This window comes from Panthera pardus, unplaced genomic scaffold, assembly GCF_024362965.1.
Source record: "Panthera pardus isolate Hobbes unplaced genomic scaffold, ASM2436296v1 HiC_scaffold_3, whole genome shotgun sequence".
NCBI classification, from domain to species: Eukaryota; Metazoa; Chordata; class Mammalia; order Carnivora; family Felidae; genus Panthera; species Panthera pardus.
This window is the reverse complement of record NW_026526876.1, coordinates 13,487,544-13,509,453: the sequence shown is the minus strand read 5'-3', so window position 1 is coordinate 13,509,453 and position 21,910 is coordinate 13,487,544. Positions and strand designations below refer to the sequence as shown.

The following is a 21,910-nucleotide window of genomic DNA, read 5'->3' as shown; positions in this document are numbered from 1 at the left end:
CCCTATGTGGCCAGCACCCAGGGTGGGCATCTGCTCCCGTCCTCCTGGTCCAGCCCTGCTTGGCCTCGCCCCGGGTACCTCACACCCACCTGCCCTCGTGGCCAGTGGTGGCCTGCGTGGCTGGGAGCCCGGTCAGAGGCCGCTGGGGCCGCCTCAGTAGGTGGTGCGTCGCGGGCGCTGGGGACGGCAGCGGGCACCCTGGCGGGCCGCGTGCAGCCGGAGAGATGCCACGTCCCTGCTCCTCTGCAACGAAAAGCAAGTGAAAGCTCACACCTTGTCCCGGCCAGAGATGTCCCCCCGGGGGGCTGCTGCTCTCCCTCTTCCATGTGTCCCTCGAGCTGTGTGAAGCCAGGCACCCGCCTGCAGCACCTGCCCATAGCCCCAGGGCTCTGATGCCCATCCTGGTCTGCCCGGGCCCTCTGTGGGGGGCGGGGGCTGTGGCGATGCCAGCTGCCGCAGGGGTCAAGGCGGAGGCCCGCATCTACTGCCCTTGGCCCGTGTTCAGGTGAGCCAGGCAGGGCCCGCTGGGCTGTTTGTACCCTCCCCCTTCTCGGCCGCAGGAGCTCCATCTGGCTGCTGCTGGCCACGAAGAGCTGTTGTGGGCTTCCTGGACCTCGCGCTGCAGTCTCCCCAACCCTCACCCTAAACTGCTTCCCCAGCGCTGGCCAGGAGCAACTGAAGTGGGCGTCCTCACCCGTCTCCATGCCTGCGTCCTAAGGCTGGCCCAGCATGGGGGCCAGCGACCCCGCGAGTCCTGCCCTAGGGATACTTAACATTAAGCAATTCTGAGATGATCGCTCCAATCGAGGCAGGATGCACACAGCTGGCCGGGGGGGCTGGGGTCCACGGGCAAGCACGCGCACTCCAGGGTGAACAAGGGTTCCTCTACCCTCCCCTTGGCCTAGGGAACGCGGGTCCACCTGTCCCCTTAGCCGGCACCTTGGTGGACACGTGAGGTGGACCCAAGGCCCCCTGCTGGGCACAGTCTCAACGCCTCCACCCCAGACCGGAGGCTGAGGTTCAAGGCCAGAGGGAGAGGGTGAGCAAGGCAGTCTTATCTGCCTAGTTTTCTGGTTCCAGGTGTTTCCGGCCGGGCCCAACATGGGAAACAGGAAACCTGGATGTCCTCAGGAAGCTGCGGCCACCCAGGGCTGAGCACTCCTCCCTCACACGAGTCAGGGAGAGCAGTCAGTGCTCGTGGGGCCATCCCTCGCCCTCCAGCACCCCGTGGAGACTGCCCCATGCGAAGTGAGGCAGGCGCCCGTGCCAAGCCCCCCCCCCCCCCGGTGGGCCTTCTTGGCCCCTCCCTGGAAGGTACGCACACGTCACCCTAAATCACCCCAGACTGCTGCCCCTAGCCTGGCCGGACCTGGGTGGACCTGCCACATACAAACGCTGGGAAGAGCCTATGCAGAGAAGCCCCTGGTGCACGCGCGTGGGCCCTGAACCGGGGGAGCCCGACGGGGGGAGGCGGCACTTGCAGCGGCCCCGACGGACTGCCCAGTCCTTCCCAGCACCCAATCCATGGCCTCAAGGACGCACAACGTGGTGGATCCTTGTAACCCAACACGGGTACACGGGAGGCAGCACCCAGGCTCTGGACACAGGAGGAGGACAAAGGGACGAAGGACAGGGTGTGGGGTTTCCAGGAGGGGCTCCAAACGGCTTTCAGCGGAGGCTCTGCACACACTCCTGAGTACTGAGCCTTGTGCCCCAGCCCAGCGGCTGGTCCCTGGGTCAGGAAGATGGGGACCGTCAGGCGTCTTCCACTGCTGAGAGGCCAAGGAACAGGGCAGGCAGGCTCTGGGCAGAGGGCAGCGTGACGGCCCCTGTCTGCCCGCGGCCCCCTCCCAGCAGAACAGAGGAGGGCAGCTCGGGGCTGGTCTCCCTGCCACCTGGGCTGGGGGGAGCAACAAGGGGCCCGAATTTTGCTTTCCCAACGTTGGTGGCTGGGAAGTGGGGAGGGCCAAGGAAGAGCCCAGCCCTCTTCCGGAACCCGGCGGCCCACTGGGCTCAGCCAGAGTTGGCAGAAAGGGGAGGGCTGTGCTGGGTTACCGCACACTCGCGGGGAGCAGCTGGCTCCTCAGGCGCACGTAGGCCAACCCCACGCCTTCGTCTTCGGTGGGGTGTGGGGCTCACGGGGGCTGCAGGGCTTCAACAGTGCACGTGGGAAAGGGAGGTCAAGGCTGCGAGTTCAACAAATGGAGGGGCCCACCCTGGAGCTGCCTCCCAGGAACCACGTCCCCCTCGGCGGCTGTAGGACCATGACAGGCCGGCTGTCTCCCCACAATGCTCGAGGCAGGTGACAGTGCTTCCTTTTGGTGCTGCCCGTGGGGCCACGGGGCTCAGGCACCTGCTCCGTGAAGGTGGTCAGGCCGGGGGGAGAAGGGGCCCCCGAGCGCACCGGCACGTGTGTGCGCACGGCCCGTGCAGGCGTCGGCTCTGGAACCGCAGAAGTGGCAGCCCGCCCGGCCACCTGCTCCCGACCAGCTTATACCAACACCACCGACGGGCCGCGGGCAGGCCAGACACACAGGGCCCCTCTCAAACGGATGAAATAAAGACCATGTGGAGGGCGGGGGAGGGGGAAAGGTAGAAGTCATCATGGATTTATTATTTACACGGTGGTAGTACATAGATGCAGTGATCACACAAACGTGCCAAGTCAGAGACCGGCCACCGATACACAGGTTGATACAGACGTTGCAACTACGCGTCCTGCAGTCGTGACGGGGAATTAAACACCGGGAGGGCAGCAAGTGTGCACGGACGGACGGACGGACAGCCGCACAGCCACGGGCCCGGGGAGCTGGGCCCGCCTTTCGGTTCGTCCGGCAATTTCAGGTGGAAGCCCAGATGCAGAGCGTGAGCAGGCTGTCCCTACCGGCGTCGGGCAGCACCCGGGGGGCTGTGCTGCTCACGCCCCGCCAGGGGGCAGGCGTACCTCTGGAGAGGGTCCCAGCCCACCCTGACCCGCCCGAGCTCGCACCGCGCTCCCACCGCCCCGCCTGGCCCAGGCCCCGCGCCCCCAAACAGAACAGCCAGTTCAGGATTCACAAAGAAGCAGATGGCCGCGCTCCGGCGCTAGCGGCTGCGGGGGCAGGAAGGGGAAACAGAGACGGACACTTCTCCGGTCCACTTGCTGCCAGCGCCCTGGTTTCCACACAGAGCACTGTGCAGGGGGCGGCAGGAGGAGAGGCGGAAGTTCCCCCAAACACCTATATTGCACCTTGTTTCCCGCGACGGGGGCTCCGGGCTGCCACCTGGCGCCTCTGCCTGCGACAAGATGAGGGAGCGTCCTGGCAAACCACCAGGAGCCCAGGGGCCCCGAGAGGTTCCTTCTGGCGAGACTCAGCCCCGCCCTGCTTCTTGACCCCCGTGGGGTTTGCTAGGTCCCAACGAAAGTCCCGGAAGGAAGTGCGTGACGCCACACCCTCCTGGACACAGGTCGAGTCACCGGCTTCTTGGCACTTGAGGGTGGATTCCCTTGGGCCGAGGCCTCTGTGGGCAAACCCGGCGCCGGGCACACCGCCACGCCCTTGGTTCTGAGCACACAGATGTTAACACACGTCGAGGGCCAATCTACACCGATCACGGTTACAGTCCGTTCAGAACATTTCCCAAATTCAAAGACACGGAGGCAACACCACCGCCAAAACGACCACACGTGACCCCAACGGAGGGTCCGACGTCTCTCGCTCGAAATCCTCTCCCGAGGCACCAGCAACGCGCCACGCAAAGCCTTGGCCTCTGAGATCTTCGGTGCTCGGCTTCCTTCTGGCCGCGTCCAGGGGGATGAGGCGCAGCCTGGCTCCCTAACCGCTCCGAGGACCTCGTCGCACGGGCCTTCCGCTTCAGGTGGGGAAGGGACAGTGACAGCCAGCACCAGCGTAACGAGGCCACAAGACGCACGGCACACGGCACACACACGGACACGCACGGGGCACTTACACACACGTCTACACGGGACGGCACTTCTGACGAGAAAACCCCTCTCCACAGCGGACCCCACGACACACGCACCACAAAGCAGAGGACGGCGCCCGCGCTCTGCTCCCTGACGCGCTCTGCCTACGCGGAAGCTCCACGCCAGCCTCTGCTCCGGGGGTTCTTTAGAGGCAACATCTGTCTCAGGACCACAGAAACAGACGAGAAAGGAACAATAAAAAGACAGGTTTCTTTACACAGATTTAAGCCAGTAATTTTTAGCAAAATGATACAAAACTGTCTTAACCAAGTAGAAGATCGGTGGTTACAGTGGGCTCGTCAGGGAGCAGGGCGCCGCCACCGCAGGGGGACTGAAAGGCTCTTGAGCGGGAGTCTGGTTCTCTCTGCAACTGTCTCTCACACTCTGCTTTTCTTCCCAGCCCGAGACGAGCAGGCCGCGTGGGAGGCCCTCGGTGCAGCCCCTGCGACGGCAGAGCTTTGCGGTCTGTCCGGGTTAGTTTGTGTTTTGTTTCCCCCACGGGCGTCGCTGGGCGGGCGGCCTGGAGAGCTCCCGGTGTTAACGTTTCGGTTCTAGACCGGGGGGCGCGTCACTAGTAAAGCCATTGTAACAGAGTAGACCAGCCATGCATTGTCTGCCCTTCACAGCGGAAAGGAGTTCTCATCGGTGCACCACAGACTGAAGACCACTGGAAGCCACCCGACCGGGAATCTGTCGGAGCCAAAGCACAGGAGAAGGTCAGCATGAGGCCAGAGGCACGGGGCCGGCCAGACTTGGGCACGACACAGCAGTGACGGCGAGGGGGGGACACGGACGCTGCCCGACCCTACTCTGGACGCCCGCGCCAGACGCCCAGCCACGCCGGAAGGTCCCTCTGCGGCCAGGACACGTGCTCAGCGGAACGAGTGACAGGAAGACGGGGAAGGAGGAAGAAGCATGCAAGCAAGGAGGCCGGTGGCCACGGAGCTAGAAGCTCGAGAACAATCAGACCAGACAGAGTCCAAGCCGGAAGAGGTACTTGCTCCCAGCACCCCCTTCCTGGAAAGTAACCTGGTGTTCAGGAAGCAGGGACGAGGCGCCGTGTGGGCACCGGGACTCCCCGTGGAGGGGGGAGACGTGAGAAGCAGCTCCCGTCAGGGCGCCCCGGGGAACGCGGCCACGCCGGAACCGTGGCAGGTGCCGCAGCGGCGCCGGCGGCGAGCCCTGGCCACGAGGAGCCACGGCGTCACCGACGGGAGCGGGCCTGGCTCGGGTGCCCAGCCATGCGCCGACGGCAGGCAGGGGAGCAGGCGGCTGTGGCTGACGGGTTAATACAGACGGCAGCACGGACGGGATGCTGAGCAGAGACCGAGGTCGGAAAGAAAAACAAACGAGGACAGAAATAAATGCGAAAGAAGAGAGTGACAAAGCCAGGGCGGCAGAGACCACCGGGAGACTCCCGCAGCAAGAGCGCAAGAGCCCCCACCAAGCACGGCCGCTCAGCTGAGGACGACACACCCCGCGCCCCACACTACGGACCCCGGGCCGGGGCGGCTCGAGTGCCCTGGGGCCGCCGGGGCCGCGCACGAGCGCACGGCCCCGGGCTCCGGACGGGGCCGACGGCCAGCGCAACGGCGGGCAGGGTCCCAGGGCCGCCCCGCGCGCCCCCAGACCGGGCGGCTGAGCGCGGCCGCTCCGGAATCCATTCACGGAAAAGCACCGGGCGGAGGGCACGCGCTCTCCCTGCAGCACCCGGCATGCAAGCCCGGTCCCGCCTGCGCACCCCCGGGGCGGACGCAGGGGTGGTCCGTGCCCGCCCCGCCAGGCGCCTGCCGCCTGCCGGGCCCCGACATGAGCACACTCACCGGTGCTGCCTTCCAGCGGGAGACGTGCAGCTACTTGCCGTGGTGTTCGAAAGGAATGCTATTCTGAGGTGGGGGGAAAAGACAGCCGTTGGTAAGGGTTCCGCCGGCAAGCAGGACTGAGGCCTTCCGCACCTCGCTTCAACTGGGTCCGCGACCCGGCCAGGCTGCCCCAGAGGGGACCCCGGGAACGACGAGAGCAGCCGCAGCCGCTCCTCTCGCCTCATCGGGCAGAGCGTGAACCTGACACTTCCGGATGGGGGCCCGCGGTGGGCCCCGCCCCCAGGCCTTGCCTGTGCTTGGCCACCCCTCCTGACACGCGGACCGGCCACAGGGAAGACAAGGGGGCCACGGGTCTCACTAGAAAGGAGTTAACCTCAGAGGCCGTGTCACGTTCTATTCACGGCACCGGACCCGCGAGGCCTTTTCTTCTCAAAGACAGAAACGCACAAACAGGTTCATCGACCAGATGCCCTCTGGGGTCCTCACTGCTCTGGCTGACAAGTCGGACTCGTGCCCTGGGTCGGGAGCGTGGGGACCGTGCTCTAGCACAAGCCCCCTCCAGAAGGAAGTAGAGGCAAGGAATGGTCACCCTCCTGCAAAGTCTGAGCGCACCACGGTTAAGGGGTGGGGACGAGGGACACAGATGTCAACGGCCCCTCCCCGCGCCCAGCTGGAGAGTCAGCAGCGTCCCCCACAGGCCGGCCGGCGGCTCGAGCGCCTTCCGGGAAGAACTACTGCCTCCGACATCGCACATCTGCACAAGACACGACATCTCTTCAAAGCTCACAGAGAACCCAGACGAGAAGCAGCCACGGGGGAGGTGGACAGAACACGCACGGCCTCAGCCCCATGGGGGCCGCCCTCGCTTCACAGAAGCATCCCTGGCTCTACCTGCAGCCCACTTCCTTTGGGGAAGCGTGAACGGAACCCACAGAATCACACAAGCTGGAACTTCCAAACCACCGGGGCCGACACTGGGGGGCAACCCCCGCCAAGAATCTCAGAAAGAGACTCTTGCCGTCCCACAGGGTGCCCGTCACCCCCCGTGGAGGGCAGGAGCCTGGTGCAGAGTCTCCCAAGAGCGCAGGTGGGTGACCCGGAAAACCCAAAGGAGGGACCATCTCTGGGTCGGGGGTGCGTCAGGGACACATCCCAGGGCCGTGTCCTCAACACAAAGACCCTAAGAAAACCCCCAGGGGGACCAGTGCTTCTATCAGAGGGGAGACACCTCCCCATCACACCTCTGGAGCCTCGTCCTTCTGGTCCAGTCCCACGCTTCTTCACACGGAAAGCACAAAGAACAAGGACGCGGAACACGGGACTCCCAGTTGCAAACTCGCCTCTGCTCAGTGAGACTTCACAGCAAGGCCCCAGGGCATGTGGGCTGAGGCTGGCCACACCGTGCGGGAGAAGCTGGGCTCGGTCCCAGCAGCCTCGGGCCCTCTGTCGTCCCAAACCCTCCACGTATGTTCTTTTCCCTTAAAGAGAATTAGCTCTGCCCCTTCCTTCACCTTTGCTGGCTGAGGTCCAGCACGTAGATCCTGAGTCCAGACAGAGCCCCTGGGGTCCACAGACTCCCGGTTGTCCCTGCCTGGGGTACCTGGGGCCCTGGAGCAGGCTGTATGCCTGGGCTCTTGGCCACACGTGGGCAGACGCTGCCTACGATCTATTTCCTGCTGCCGATTCATGGATTCCAGGGCTTGGGGGAAGAAGCCCATAGCCCTTTCTGTGTCCTGCGGGGAGGGAGGTGCAGTGTGGGGCCCAAGCTCATTACGCTGGCCAGACTCCTCGAGCCCCACAATTAGAACTACACGGATCCTTAATCTCTTTGGGAAAAAGTTACGTACAAAGACAACCCCTTTCTGGCAGAACTACCAGCAACCTAGAGGTAGTCACACCGAAACTATTCACTTTACCGGGCTAAAATAAAAGTGATCAGGAGCGCTCCCTCCTTGCTCCTCTGCCAGAAGATCAAGCAGACGCTGCAGAACTGAGGTTCTGGGCAGTTCTCACAGACCCTGTGCTCTCCTAACCAACGTGCTCGGCCCAGCAATTCACCAAGATACGCCCAGCACCAAGCGTGTGCCAGCAGCAGGGCCCAAGGCTAACTCGTCAACGAGAGAGGTACCACAGTGAGCCGGAGGGGCACCGCCAGGGGTGCGTGACCCAGGACCCGGGCTTCCAGGGTGCTCCCCAAAACCAGTGCCCGTCCCCCCAACCCCCCGCAGATACCACGGGGCACAGGCACCCAGAGGACCCTGTTGGAAGCAGGAGAGGGCCCTGACAGCTACCTGAGCAAGAAGGTCCAAGTGTGTGAAAAGAGCTCATCTGTGGAGGGCACGTGGGTGAACGCAGAAGAGCCACAGCACCAAAGTCAGAAAGGGAAGAGGAGGATGTGGGTGGAAGGGACCCATGTGCGTGACCGAGCCATTTCTCTGAGGACACCTGCCTCGTCAGAAAGAAGGCAGGTGGGCAGGGACCTCAGAAGACGGGAACCCTCACCCGCGCGCTGACAGGCTTGTCCAGGCCACCTTCTAGGGGCCGAGGTGGCCGCCAGCAATCCACGGGGACCGCCTGCCCAACGAGTGTGAGCAAAGGGCCTCCAAGCCTGTGTGTGCCCATGACAGACGTGTGGTGTGAGCAGGCGTGGCATCTCAAGTCTGCACCGGAAGACGGCCGAGCCTCCAGGGCTGGCTTGGGGATGGGCTGCGAGGAGGGCCACAGAAGAGAAAAGGCCCCACTACCTGTCCCAGCGCGGCCGGGAGACGAGCCCTTCCTCTGCACAGCCCGCAGTAGGCTCTGAACTAAGGGGCTGCAGAGCCGCAAAGGGCGCCGCGTCCCTCCCCGCTTAACACTCGGAAAGGACGGCCGAGGGGAAGCAGGAAGGAAGGAAGCCCTTCCACACCCTCGCCCCACTCTTCTTGGCGCCCGAAGACCAGCTCGGACACAGAAAGCCCACGGGCCGCAGCGTCCCGACCTCGCCGAGCCCGGAGCGCGTGCCTGTGCGGAGCACATACCTGTGAGGTCGACATGCGGGAGGTATCTTGTCGGCCCGTGAGATCGGAGGAGGAGACGTTGACGGGGGCGCCGCGGTGCAGCCGCATACTCACTTTCCGCTCTCTTTCCATGCCAGACACGGGCCGAGGAGAGGTGTTAGCTGGAGAAGAGACGGGGCAAGGGTGAGGCCTCAGGGCAGCCCTGCCATCAGCAAGAGGAGGCCTCTCCTCAGCGGCCTCGGCGTCTAGCACGCGGGGAAGTGGGTGCCGCTGTACCCCGCGGGGCCCCACCAGATTTCCAGGTCGGCAGCGGCGGGCAGGGCCCGCGGAGTGCCCAGGGACACCAGTGTGCTGGCTCCGGGCGGACTTTCCCAGGAGCTCAAGCAGCGGAAGGGGGCAGCTCGAGGCCTCTGTGCTCAGGGGGCCGCTCATGGAGGGGACAGAGGGGCGGGCGGGGAGAGAGGTTCCTAGGGGAGCCATCCATGTCTCAGTGGCAGGGTCCTCCAAGTCCAGTGAAACACACGTCCCCTGGCCTGCCCATCCTCGGGAACCAGAGTCGACCAGAAGCGGGACGCACACAGCCTCACCCGGCGCGGGGCCCTGCAGCTCCAACAACCGGAGCGGCCAACGTGCACACCAGAAGCCCCGGTGCCTGCTGGGGAGACGTGGCCTCAGCCCACTCACCAGTGTGTGAGGTAGGGGTGAGGGGGGTGGGAGGAGCCACCTCCTGGGTGCCCCGCAGGCGGCCAGAGGCCGTGGAGGGGAGGCCGCGGGCGGCTGGGTTCCGAGGGTGCCTCAGCCGCTCCTCTCGATCGCGGCGCTCCCGCTCAGCGTCATCAGCTGCCCGGCTGGCTCCCTGCGAAGGAAGCAGGAAGACTAGACTGAACAGGGTTCGGTGGAAACTGCCCAAGGGTCCCGGCTGCCCCTTGCGACTCAAGCACACACCAGGGGCACTGGGACCTGCAGCCAGCTGGGATGAGGCGCCTCTCCCTCCAGGATGGCGGCCCGCCCCTTGACCCTATGAGTGCGCAGAGGTCGTCCCCGACGCTCCTGAACCCCCCTCACTGATAGCAACTGGGTGGCCTCTTCCCTGTGAACACCCACACGGGGACGGGAAATCACACGAGGTCAGGGCAGCGGTGGGCCCAACGTGCTGGCATCCGGTCGGTGGGAGGCCTGAGCAGAGCCCAGATCTCCGGCCCCAGGGCGGATGTCAGGCCAGTGGCCACAGGACAAGGACTCAGGTGGCCAGGGCTGTCCGAGGAGGACCCACGTGGTGGACACCACTTAACTCACTCCCAGCACAAACAGCTAGTTACGCGATGAACCGGGCGAGTGGGGACAGGACACCCGCCACCACATTCTAATCACCAGTGCCGTCAGGCAATAGTCTGCAAACGGCAGCCCACGGGCCAAATCCAGCCACCACCGGTTTCCGCACAAGTCTTCCTCCGCACCCGCTCGAGTAACACGCCACCCGTGGCAGCTTCTCAGTGGCGGCGCAGAGCCGCGTGGCTGTTCCAGCACGAGCACCACAGAGCTGCGATTAGCCACGCCCCAGCCCTGCCCGGAGAAGGGCGGCCGGCCCCACTGGGAGGGGGATGCCGCCGGAACGTCACCCAGACTCCGGGCGACCTGTGGGGGCACGTCCCGCGCCAGCCCACTGTGGCACACCTGGTTCTCCCACACACGGCACAGACCCCTGCACGAACACCCGGGTACCCGCGAGGCCGCAAAGTAATCCTTTCTGGCTTGTGCTGTCTAGAGAGGAGGTTCCGCTCCTCCGCCAGATCTTGTCACCCTGGAAAGGTTCCAATTTCTGTTTTAAGCGCGTAACTAAATATAACAAATTTGTAACAAAAGAGGAAGAAGTTCCAGAAAAACCCTGGAAGTTTCTGGCAATAGTATCTCAAGATTAATTAGATTCCTGTAACAGGCAGCCTGTTTTAGAGAATGCAAACACCAAAGCTCAAGTTCTGCACCCCCACCCCCAGCAGTCAAGCACAAACCTGCATCCATTCGACAACCCCGGAACAAAGGAAGTCAACGCACTTGGACCCCAGGCACCGCGCCTCCTGAGCACCCACCCAGCTCGCTCACCCACGCGGCTGGGTCCGAGGGAGGAGGGGCAAGTGGTCACGTCGCCTGGCAGGAGCCCTCGGCCTTGGCCATACCCCCCTGCACGACAACATCTCGGGAGCCACACCTCAACATCAGAGGCAGTCAAAGCCATGGCGCTCTTGGTGAGGAGAATGCTAATAAAATGACGTTCCCATGGTCTGTCATTCAAGTAAGAGCCCTGGTTCCAGGCAGACCTGCGCCAGGAGACACATTCCACTGGCTCCAGGGGGGCCAGTGCTGACACAGTGCCTTCTTTACTGTCCCCTCACCGGGATCTTGCTTCTTGGAACCTCCCAGCCTTGGCTAGATGCACCCTACACCGGGCCAAGACCCTAGCAGGTGCACTCGGCTCCCCCTAGGCGGCAGACACGCCTTCCAAAACCTGCACCTCGTCTGGCGGAGGCCTCTGTCTAACCAACCGGCAGAGCACTTACAAATTTGAGCATGTTCCAGTCGAACACGTAGTCATAGGAGAAACCCTGGCGGTGGAAGAGATTCCTGAAGAGCTGCCTCAGGTAGGAGTAGTCAGGCTTGTCGTCAAAACGTAAGGAGCGGCAGAAATTCAGGTACGTGGCGAACTCAGCTGCAGAACAAGATACTCAGTGCTACCTAGCAGCGCCCAACAGGGCACTGGTGGCTGCAGATGCTCTCGCCACCACTGCCTGCCACACACCAGGCACGCGAGACATGTCGTCCGAAACACTGGTCACACAGGGAGGGAACTGAGACTTCAGGAAACAGTTTAAGAAAACCCAGCACCACAGAGCACAGCCTGGTTCCCCCCAGGGCATTTCTCCACAGGAACAAAGAACTCCCTGGGTCCTTGGTCCCGGAAAGCAGAGGAGCACCAGGGACAGGAAGCTGCCACCAGCCCAAGGACAGGTCACCCACGGACTCTTCCCCTCCTCACCACGCGGGACTCGTCGGCCTCCCAGCACCCCCACCCTAACCCCACCCTGAGACCACAGGCCCACCCAGCGCCTGCACTCGAGGACACGCACAGGGGTAGCTTTTACACAGCACTTCGATGGGGGTGGACATCTTCTTCTCGCTGATCCGTTCGTACTTCTGCCTCTTGGTGGCTGCCTTCAGCCCCTGCCAGGGCAGAGAGCCCAGATTGAAGTACATGAGCACATAGCCCAGTGACTCCAGATCATCCCTTCGAGATTGTTCTGGAAAAGACGGGAAATGGGTTAAGAACAGCACACGTGCGCCTGCAGCTGCAAAGCCAAGACCCCAGGCGCATGCTTACTGTGGAAATGCACTTTTAAAGCTACAGAAAATACTCTCGGATTCTTTCTCACCAGAAGTCACCCCTGATGTGCTTTTAGGGGCTCTGGCACCCCTGGATGGGCGATACCAACATTAAGTTTACTGTCAGAAAGCCCAGCCACTTACCCGCCCCCACCACACCTCACAAAAGGTTCTCCACAGTCCAGACAGCCTTCGCTACAAAGGTTCGATGACAGCCTCCATGCCAAACATGCTGGCCACTCCCAGGGTGTCCCAAGGGGCTGGCCTTTCCCTGAGCTAAGGGATGGACATGCCCAAGGCGGCCTGGGCCAGTGACCGGGGGCACAGAAGAGCCCATCACCCACGGGCTCACCGATTCCAAGATGCGTGTTGATGGAGGCGTACCGCGCCGTCCCAGTGAGGTTTTTGTTCTCGCGGTAGGGGATGTGCTGGTGGGTCCTGGCATCCCGGTACTTCTTGGCCAGCCCAAAGTCAATGATGTAGACCAGGTTGCCCTTCTTCCCCAGCCCCATGAGAAAGTTATCTGGCTTCACATCTCGGTGGATGAAGTTCTTTGAATGAATGTATTCGATGCGACTAATCTGGAAGCAGAGAAGGAACGATGAGACATTAAACCCCAGCAGCAGCCTTGGAAAAGGATCCTGGCTCGGCAGAGTGAGGGCTGCGCCCTTAGCTGCACGTCCCGTCCCCTTGGTCAGAGCAGAGTAACTCAACAACCAGTGAAGGGCGCCGATCGGACCACCTTCGGGACCCCTGCAGTCTTCCTCGCTGGCTCTCGTGGTGGGTGGACTGCTGGCTGGTGACAGGACCGCCCCCTTCCCAGACGAGGGTCTGCAGCAGTCGGCCTCTCTGCAGAGTCCCACACGTGAATGGGCGACGCCGTGTGAGGCAGTCTCCAAAGCCGGCCAACCGTCAGTGCCTTGCAGCAAAGGTGACCGTATGCCCACTTTCTCCCCACCCACCAACAGGCGTAAAACAAAGGGAACCGCACCCGAATGCGCCATCACACTGCCGAGGCAAACCAAGCAGGCATCGAGCACCCGGGCTCCCCGGCACTTTGGAAAGCGGGGTTCTTACCATCTGGTCAGCAAGCAGCAGGACAGTTTTGAGGCTGAATTTCCTCGAGCAGAAGTTGAACAGGTCTTCCAGGCTCGGTCCCAACAGCTCCATCACCATGACATTGTAGTCCCCCTCCGCTCCGCACCACCGGATGGTGGGGATGCCCACTGCAAGAGAAACCCAACACGCCTGTGCTCGCACACTCAGACGCACCACATGAGACACACGCCATGCGACAAGGGCTGGCGGGCAGTGGCTGGAAGTGACACGGGGAGAGGCCAGCATCCCGGGTGGCGGAGTGAGCAGGCCGAGAAAGAGAAGGTGCCAGAGGACAAGAGGGGCTCGTCTAGAAAAAGCGGAGTTCCCATCCACCTCCCCCCCACTCCCTGTCAGCGCCTCCTGTCAGCGTGCTGCATGTGTCACAAATCACAAACTACTATGGGCTCGCTGCTGTCAACCAAAGTCCACACTGTTCAGGTGCCCTCGGTTTTCCTGTCATCCTGTCTGCCCCTTCCTCACGTCTCCTCAGGCATCTCTGGACTCAGCCGTCTCTCACGTCGTCCCTGGTTTCCGGTGGCCCGGCAGTTCTGGGGGTGCTGGGGCCGCCCCTCTGTTGGGATGTGTCTGATGTTGCAAGATGGGCTTGGGGGGGGAAGACCGCAGAGGCAGAGTGCCCTTCTCTTCATGTCAGGGGTCCGTGCTGTCAAGGTGACGCCATCACTGTGGACACGACCTTGACCGCTTAGCTGAGGTGCGCTCATTCTCCCTTCCCAGTTCTGTTCTCTTTGGGAGGCCATCACTATGTATGGCCCACACTTCGGATGTTGGGGGGTCATGCTCCACATTCTTCGGGGTGGGTGGGGGGAGTATCCACACACATTACTCAGGTTCTTCTACACAGGTTTGTCTCTTCTCCCCCAGTTTATTCAATCATTTTTTGGGAACATTACGGGCCTACAGGTACCTATGTCACACTCTGGTCTACACTGCAGCCCCCCCACCCCCCGCCCCCCGGTCACTCACTTGGCTGTCCGTGGTGCTCTACCCAGGGCCCCCAGAGGCGCCTTAGTCAGTCCTGAGACCATCTACCAAACCCATCGAACGAGGCTTTTGTGCCTCTGTGTTTTGAGCACTGCCTCACTTTCTGACACTAAATGTTTTTTAGTTCAGCTTTACAGCAAGTCCTGATACAAACGGGGCAACCCCCTTTCATTCTTAAAATTAATTACTTACAATTTTTCCATGTTTCACGAGAACAAATCCAATACATTGTCTTTTTAAAGCATCACGAAGCAAATGTCTGTGGCACAGATCACCTACCCAGACCAAGAGCATTCTTGAGAACCTCACGTGCTGCACATCACACACTCCCGTGCACTTCTCACTCCCGTGCTCCCCGAAAATGGCCATCCAGAGCTCTGTCATTCCCTTGCTTTTAATAAAGTAAGGGTGCATGATTACTCAGCCATAAAAAAAGAAGATCTTGCCGTTTGCGACAACATGGATGGACCTAGAGTGTTAGGCTAAGTGAATTAAGACAGAGAAAGACAAATGCCATATGATTTCACTCATATGCATCACCTAAAAACCAAAACAGACAAGCAAATAAAAAACAAAAACAAACTCATAAAGAGAATAAAGTGGTGGTTGCCAGAGGGGGTGGAACAAACAGGTTAAGGGAATCAAGAGGTACAATCTCCCAGTTATAAAATAAGTAAAAAAAAAAAAAAAAGAAAAAGTCACAGCAATGAAAAGGACAGCACACGGAATAGTCAATAATGTTGGAGGAACACGGTATGGTGACAAATGTGACCACACCTGTCGTGAGCACTGTGTGGCCCACAGGACTGTCGAGTCACTATGGTGTACACCAGAAACTAATATAAATGAATCACAGTTCTATGAAATAGGTTTGTAAAAAAGGACGCATGTTGTACAGTATTCCCTTTGGAGAACAGATCACAGTTCACCACTTGGACTGTTTGGGTCTGCTTCCATTATAAACAGTGCTACTCAGCATACCCGTATTTATGTCCACAAGTGCAAATTCTTAACACACGAAGTTCTCGTTCACATCTACTTTATCCCCCGGGCGCGAACCTACGAACACAGAGCACAGGTTACCTGACCGTACGAGATAACGTCAAATTGTTTCCAGAGACGGAGAGCCCACCCCACACACCCACCAGCAGTGGGCGAGTCCCTGCTGTGGAAGAGGACCGTCAGATCGCTCGATTTTTATTAACCGAGTGGGTATACAGACGGTGTCACGCTAAATTCTCAATCTGGATCTTTCTTCCATGTGGTTACCGGCCACACATTTCCTCTTTGAAATGTCGACAAGTGTCTTTTGCCAACTTTTCTATCAGGGAATCTTCTGCCTATTTTATAGCAGTTCTTTAAAGATTCTGGATACTAAACCATTGCCGGTTTTACGTGAGGCATATTTTTTTTTCTTTTGGAGTGTTTTGATGAGGAATTTTAACAAAGATGAATATATCAATCTTTTTCTTAATGAGTAATGTTTCTGGTATAAGAAACCCTGAGTCAGAAACAGATACTATTATTTTCTTTTAAAAGCTTAAAAGTTTTCCTACATCCAGCCAAGATGGGAGTAATAGGGGCCCAATTTACCCTCATATCTGCAAAAACAGAAGAGTTAACAAAACACAGAACACATGGAAAAACGGTTTCTAAGACACTGAACGGGAGACAACGAACGAACAACGCCCAGGCCTGACAGGGCACAGGCCGCCCCCTCCCAGCCTGAGTGTCAGCAGAGACGCAAAGACTGAGCAGGCAAAAGGAACCTGACTTCATCCCATTTATGACCAAGTGGAGGAAGGATCTGAGCAGCAGAGTTAATACCGAGCGTGCAAGCCAGCGGAAGTCACAGCGTCTGGCACCCAACGATGACCAGGTATGCAAAGAGGCAGAAAACACCCGCGCTGAGAACAGTCCGCTGAAACTGGCTCAGGTGTTAGAATCAGCAGAGATGGACAACGCGTTATCAACTCTTAACTAGACTCCATGTCAAGAAGTTACACGAAGGCATGGCGTGGGGGATTTACGAGACTCAACTCTAACTTTGAGAAAGGACAACGACGGGGTCTGAGATCAGACAGCGTAGAAGAAAAGATGTGTGACTCGAGGCACAAAACTACTGGAAAAGCAGCAAGAGTTTCAGCGAGCTCTGGGACAGCTTCGAGCCACGAGACACCTGTATCACGCAGCCCCCAGGAAAGAGGGAGGAGGGGACAGAGACGATGCTGGAAGTAGCAGCTGGATAAAGACAACAGACCCACCAACCTAAGCTCGGCGAGCCCCACGCACCGGGGCCACAACGAACATTGCACAAACGTCCAGACCTGTGAATCAAATCGCTCACGACTAGATAAAGAGAGCATCTCGAAAACAGCCAGGGAAACGCCACGTTACATAAACCAGACAAAGACCAAGATCACTGCACACTCCTCGGAAAAGCACAGTGGGAAGCCTCTTTCAAGTATGGAGGAAAAAAGCCTCAGAAAGCTGAGTAACGGGAAGATCTCCAGGTCTATCAAAAAGGCGTAGACTCCATCAGCAGCAGACCTGCACCTCTACGCATCGGAAAGGCCGCCCTGCAGGCAGAAGGCAGACGGAAGTGTGGGCCCGCACAAAGGCCTGAGAAGCACTGGAAGTAACAACGTAAGTTCACACGTAAGGTTTTAAAATTACTTAAATCCCTTGAAAAGATAGGACTGTTCAAACGAAAATAACAACGCAGCGTAGGGTTTATCACATGCAAACGTAAGCGCAGGAGGACCGGACCACACAGGCTGGCAGTGAGGGAAAGGAAGCACACCATCACAGGCAGACGCCCTTTACACACACACACACACACACACACACACACACACACACACACACACACACACACGGGTTGTAGAAAGGCCAGCGCACGACATCAACTTCAGACCAAAGGGCGCACAAGAGCCCGGTCCGCATGGGACACAGCAGGCTGCCGTGCAGAGCATTCCCAGGGATACGCCCCTCATTTCGTAAGGATAAAGGTGTCAGCTCATCAGGGGAGCGTTAACAACTCCACTCGTTCATGCAGCTAACAGCACAGCTTCAAAACACACAAAGCAAAGCCGCAAGGAGATCGGCAAACCCACAAATTTACGGCGTCCTCGGCAGCCCCTCGGGCAGCAGAGCACAGTGTCCTCAAGTGCACACGGGACGGTCACCAAGACAGACCCAATGCTGGACATAAAACAGGCCTAGCGTTAAAAGGATTCTAGTCGTACAAAGTGTGCTCTCAGAAGACCATGAAATCCGGTCAGAAATAACAAAGAGCTCTCTGGAAAACCCCCAATATTTGGAAGCTACATACTATGCTTCAAAATAACCCATGGATCAAGGGAGAGATCAGAAGAGGAATTAGAAAGCATTCTGCACTAACTGAAAACCCAACACAGCAGGATTTACGACATGTGCTCTTGTAGTGCTTGGGGGAAATTTATAGCAACTAAACGCCTGTATTAAAAAAAGACACATCAATGACGTCAGAGAATTGGAGATTAAACCCACAGTCAGCAGATGACGTAAAAAATGATCGAGTAGTAGTCAACGAAACAACACAGAGAGAGCGACGACTGGAACCAAAAGCTGTTTCTTTGAAAATATTTTTGATAAACTTCTACTCAGACTGCTCAGGGAAAAACAGAAAAGGCACAAATTACCAATATCAGCAAGAGGCCTCCGCACACACGAAAAGGCTAATAGAGAACTATCATAAACAGCTTTATGCCAGTAAATTCAGGAACTCAGATGACAGATGAGCCAGGCAAACTGAAAGACACCAACCATAAAGGCCTAGTTACTGCTGGCGGGAGCGTAAGGGAACAGCCACTGGAAAGCAGCTGGAGGTTTATTCAAAAGGAAAAGCTCTCGCCTCCTTCTGATTCGGCCACTCCACTCCTAGACACTCACCCATGAGAAAAGTGACTGTCCACCTGAGCACCTACACAAACGTTTGCAGCATCTTTGGAATGCCCGATACCCGGAACCAGCCCGGACGCCATGAACAGGTGAAGGGATCGAGAACTGGGCGTACCCGCCCAGGGAACGCCGCTCAGTGCACTGTGGGAAAGGAGGGGCAGAGGTGCGAGCTCACACACGCCACTGTCCGGGACGCACCGTGTCACTTCTCACGCTCCTAGAGAACTGTGCCCTGGGCCCCGTACACAAGACGGTCTTGTGCACTTTAACTTCGCTCTTAACGTAAACATTCCGGTCTTGTGTTTCCAGGTGACGCCCTCCTTCCTGCGCCGGGCTCTCAGGGCAAAGAGCAATGTCGGGCAGGAGCGGCCGCAGGATCGCGCAGCAGGAATGCACTCTGCCGTCCCACCAGGACGGACAACTGCTGGCAGAGCACAGGAGCCACCTTCCTTTTACCAGTTAGAGTGGGCTCCTCTGCCAGGGTCCTCTTGAAACCCCTCCACCTTCATGGGCGACGAGTTTTTAACCGGGCTGCCCCATGACTTGATCTCTTCCTCCTAGATGATCAGCAATCAGTCTGAACAGGAAAGGCGATGCAGAGGGGTCAGGAGAAGGCACTGAGAGGAAGCCAAGGCTAGGGGAGGCTGGTCTATACCCGTGACGAAGGGTTCCTACTCGGGACCTCCGATCATAGGACCTCGACTCCCTTCACCTACCAGATCCTTCACTGGCTCAGGCCAGGCCTACCAGCACAACAGTTCATGTGTGTTTGAAAAAATTCAAGTTGGTCATGACAGCTCATAAGAGAGCCTGAGCTGCCCTGGGGTGCCAGATGAAGGCCCCAAGTCTTTATCCTTGAATAATGCCGGGCTTTCCTGCCTCGGCTTCCAGAGACTGTGGTGTCCAGGGCCGGCATCCTGTCCTGGTGCAGCAGCGGATAGGGCCACGGTGGTGCGTGCGATGGAGCGCGCTGGGGGAGCCACGTGTCATCCTGGTCCTGGCCACCCCCTTAAGATCGCTGTGTCTGCCAGGCCCACAGGACTCCTGAGCTGCCAGCTGAGTGATCGAGAGGCGGCCTGACTTGGGTAAACATGACAAGTTGCTCTTTCTCCATATTCTTCTGGGGTTTTATGGTTTACAAACTTCTTTTTGTATTGAGAGAAAAACAGCCAGATGATCTGACAAAAGGCTCCGCACCAGGCAAATGATCTCAAACGCAGGCTTGAGGGACCCCTTCTTAGAGTATGTGTGCACGTGGTGGTGGTGGGGGGGGGTGTCTTGAGCCATCCATCCTTTCTTGGTGTCCCCTTCCCCTACTTCCTATTTTGGGCCAGATCTTCTGTCCTGAAAACTTGACTCCTACCCTATTCCTTCCTCTGTACCCCACTCCCACCAAAAAGCTTAAACACCCACACATTTAATTTAATTTCTGGGGTGATTCCATAACTCTTAAGTGATTTATGCAAAATTCTGAAGAAGCCAGAAGACGCTATTCCTTGTTCCCAATCCCGAGTCAAGACTGATCTTTGACGTGATTCATGCCAAATACACTGCTGTATTCAGATGCATTGAACCTTCTTTCCTACTTTAGTCTCTAATCCTATGGAAGACACATGGCGGGGGGGGGGGGGGGGGGGGAGGGAGGAGCTCCCATGCAGAAAGTGGGGCTGGGAAGGGCACCTGGGTGGCTCAGCTGGTTGGGGGTCGGGCTTCAGCTCAGGTCATGATCTGGCAGTTCATGGGTTCGAATCCGCCTGCTTCGGATTCTGTGTTTCCCTCTCTCTCTGCCCCTCCCTCACTCATGGTCTGTCTCTGTCTCTAAAACAAACATTAAAAAAAAAAAAAAGAAAGAAGAAAGTGGGGCTGGGAGACCAAGAAGGGAAGACGACTGGATTTCCAAGTCCCTCAGGAGTGTCCCTGTCAGGACATGTATGTCAGAGGGGCCACAAGACTGTTTAGGAGATGGGTGAATGTAACTCCGTGTTTAATGCAGGAAACCAAAGCTTTCTGTGGAATCTTGACTTTCTGGGGAAGGAGGGACATATGTGCCTACCTGTCCTCTCCCAGGCTCCCTCCTCTTGTTCCTGAATTGCAGGAGGCTGAGCCTCCAGGTTCAGTGACCCCATCCCTAGAGGGTAGGGATGTGATGGTTTTGCCACACCAGTACCTCCCCCTTTTCATAACACAGGCACTGACCCTCCCCTTCCCCTGGAAAAACACAACGAATAAAAAAAGACTTACTGGCATGTAGGGGAAAACGTTACATCTTGTAACTGCTGTTGGTGGAATGAACCGACTGGACTGTAAGTCCTACAGGGCAAGCAAGTTACCCAGTCTATCTCTAATGTGTCTTTCTGGGTTTCCTTTCCAAATAATAAGTTTGATTTCTTCCTTTCCCATTCTCGTTCTTTAACGTCCCCCTTGCCTTCTGTGCTAGGGAGGACACGCCATACCACATCAGAGAGAAGTGGGGAAGGGGACACCAAAGACGACATGGCTCCAACAGAAGCCCAGACGCCAGGCAGGCAGGAGGGGAGCCCTGAGCACCCGACCGTCCAGGAGCACATCCCCGTGGGCACACGCGGCACCTGGGGCCACCCTGCAGGCCTGCTCCACGACGCATGATGCCATTCCCAGGAAACAGGGACTGAATGTCCTCGAGGCACCGTCCCCAAGCGCAGGGTGCCCAAAGCAGGAGAGGAGAAGCTTACGGAGACGTGACTTCACCGACCTGCGGCTGTGGCGGCTCGGGGGTGTCTGGGGAGCACGCGGGGTCAAGGGCAAGCTGTAGAGCCCGTGACGACCGGACTGCGCACATTCAAAGACTGCGTGGGTTAGAAGACGGGTGTCAAGGACCCACGGCCCGTTCACGTCGACGGGGTGTCCCAATGGCGGCACTTTTCTTTACTAGCAGTTGCCACCACAGCATCAGGGAGCAGAAAAAATGCGGTAGGAAAGCAGAGCACCCTTGCTCTCAAGAGTCCTCTGGTCCGAAAACGTAGCCTGCTATGTCCTGAGCAGACTGCAAACCGAGCGGTGAGGCCCCAGGAAGCAGTCAGCCACACAGCCATTCGCGTGGAAGTCCCCACCGCGTGTCCACAGGCTGTTCCTCTGTGACATCAGAAATCTGAAATCGCGTGCCGCTGTTGGGAGCCCACGCACAAGCAAGCAAGGCCGGTGGGGCTCGAACAGCAGGGCCAGAACACGCTGCCCCCACCCCTGTGCCATCTGGATGGGAAACGGGCCGCCTGGTGTAGCTATGTGTGGTCTTCAACACTCGATGGGGTCCAAAGCTACCAGAACATACGCTCGGGGGGAAAAGTGAGGGGACAGGGACAGGTAAATGCCTTCTGTTTCCACCTGCGAGAAGTTCCAGTATTCAACATTAATGCCAATACAAATTTTCACGAAGTTTTTTGCAACTCAAGCCCAACACAACCGTAAACAAAATTGCCACACGTTTCTAGACGAGGTTATTAGATTTTTAAAAACAAATTTCTCGTGGGGTGAAAGAAACACAGATTTAGAAACAAACTAGGCAGGGACGTCGGGGGAGAAGCTTGGGCCGCGGCCTCCCCTCCGAGTGCACCGGGGGTGGGCACATGCACGGTACCCAGGGAGGCCCTGCTGCCTCTCAAGCAGGTGGGAGTTACAGGCATTAACTTTAGTATCAATCCCCGCATGTTCCCTGTGCTCTCTGCGATTGT

General features: G+C 58.5%; 1 protein-coding gene across 5 annotated transcripts in view; it reads right to left on the bottom strand.

Moving 5' to 3' along the window:
* Positions 1–21,910, bottom strand: part of CSNK1D (casein kinase 1 delta) — a 32,924-nt gene that overhangs the window by 791 nt on the left and 10,223 nt on the right. For 2 of the 5 annotated variants that reach the window (XM_019465833.2, XM_019465835.2), the window contains exons 3-9: positions 13,239–13,387; positions 12,514–12,742; positions 11,909–12,079; positions 11,342–11,490; positions 9,471–9,642; positions 8,808–8,947; positions 5,861–7,523 (exon numbers count right to left, since the gene is read on the bottom strand). In XM_019465833.2, the coding sequence (XP_019321378.2) occupies positions 7,137–7,523; positions 8,808–8,947; positions 9,471–9,642; positions 11,342–11,490; positions 11,909–12,079; positions 12,514–12,742; positions 13,239–13,387 (1,397 nt within the window). In that variant the 3' untranslated portion in view covers positions 5,861–7,136. The other 3 variants (XM_019465841.2, XM_019465837.2, XM_019465840.2) reach the window with 3 other exon arrangements.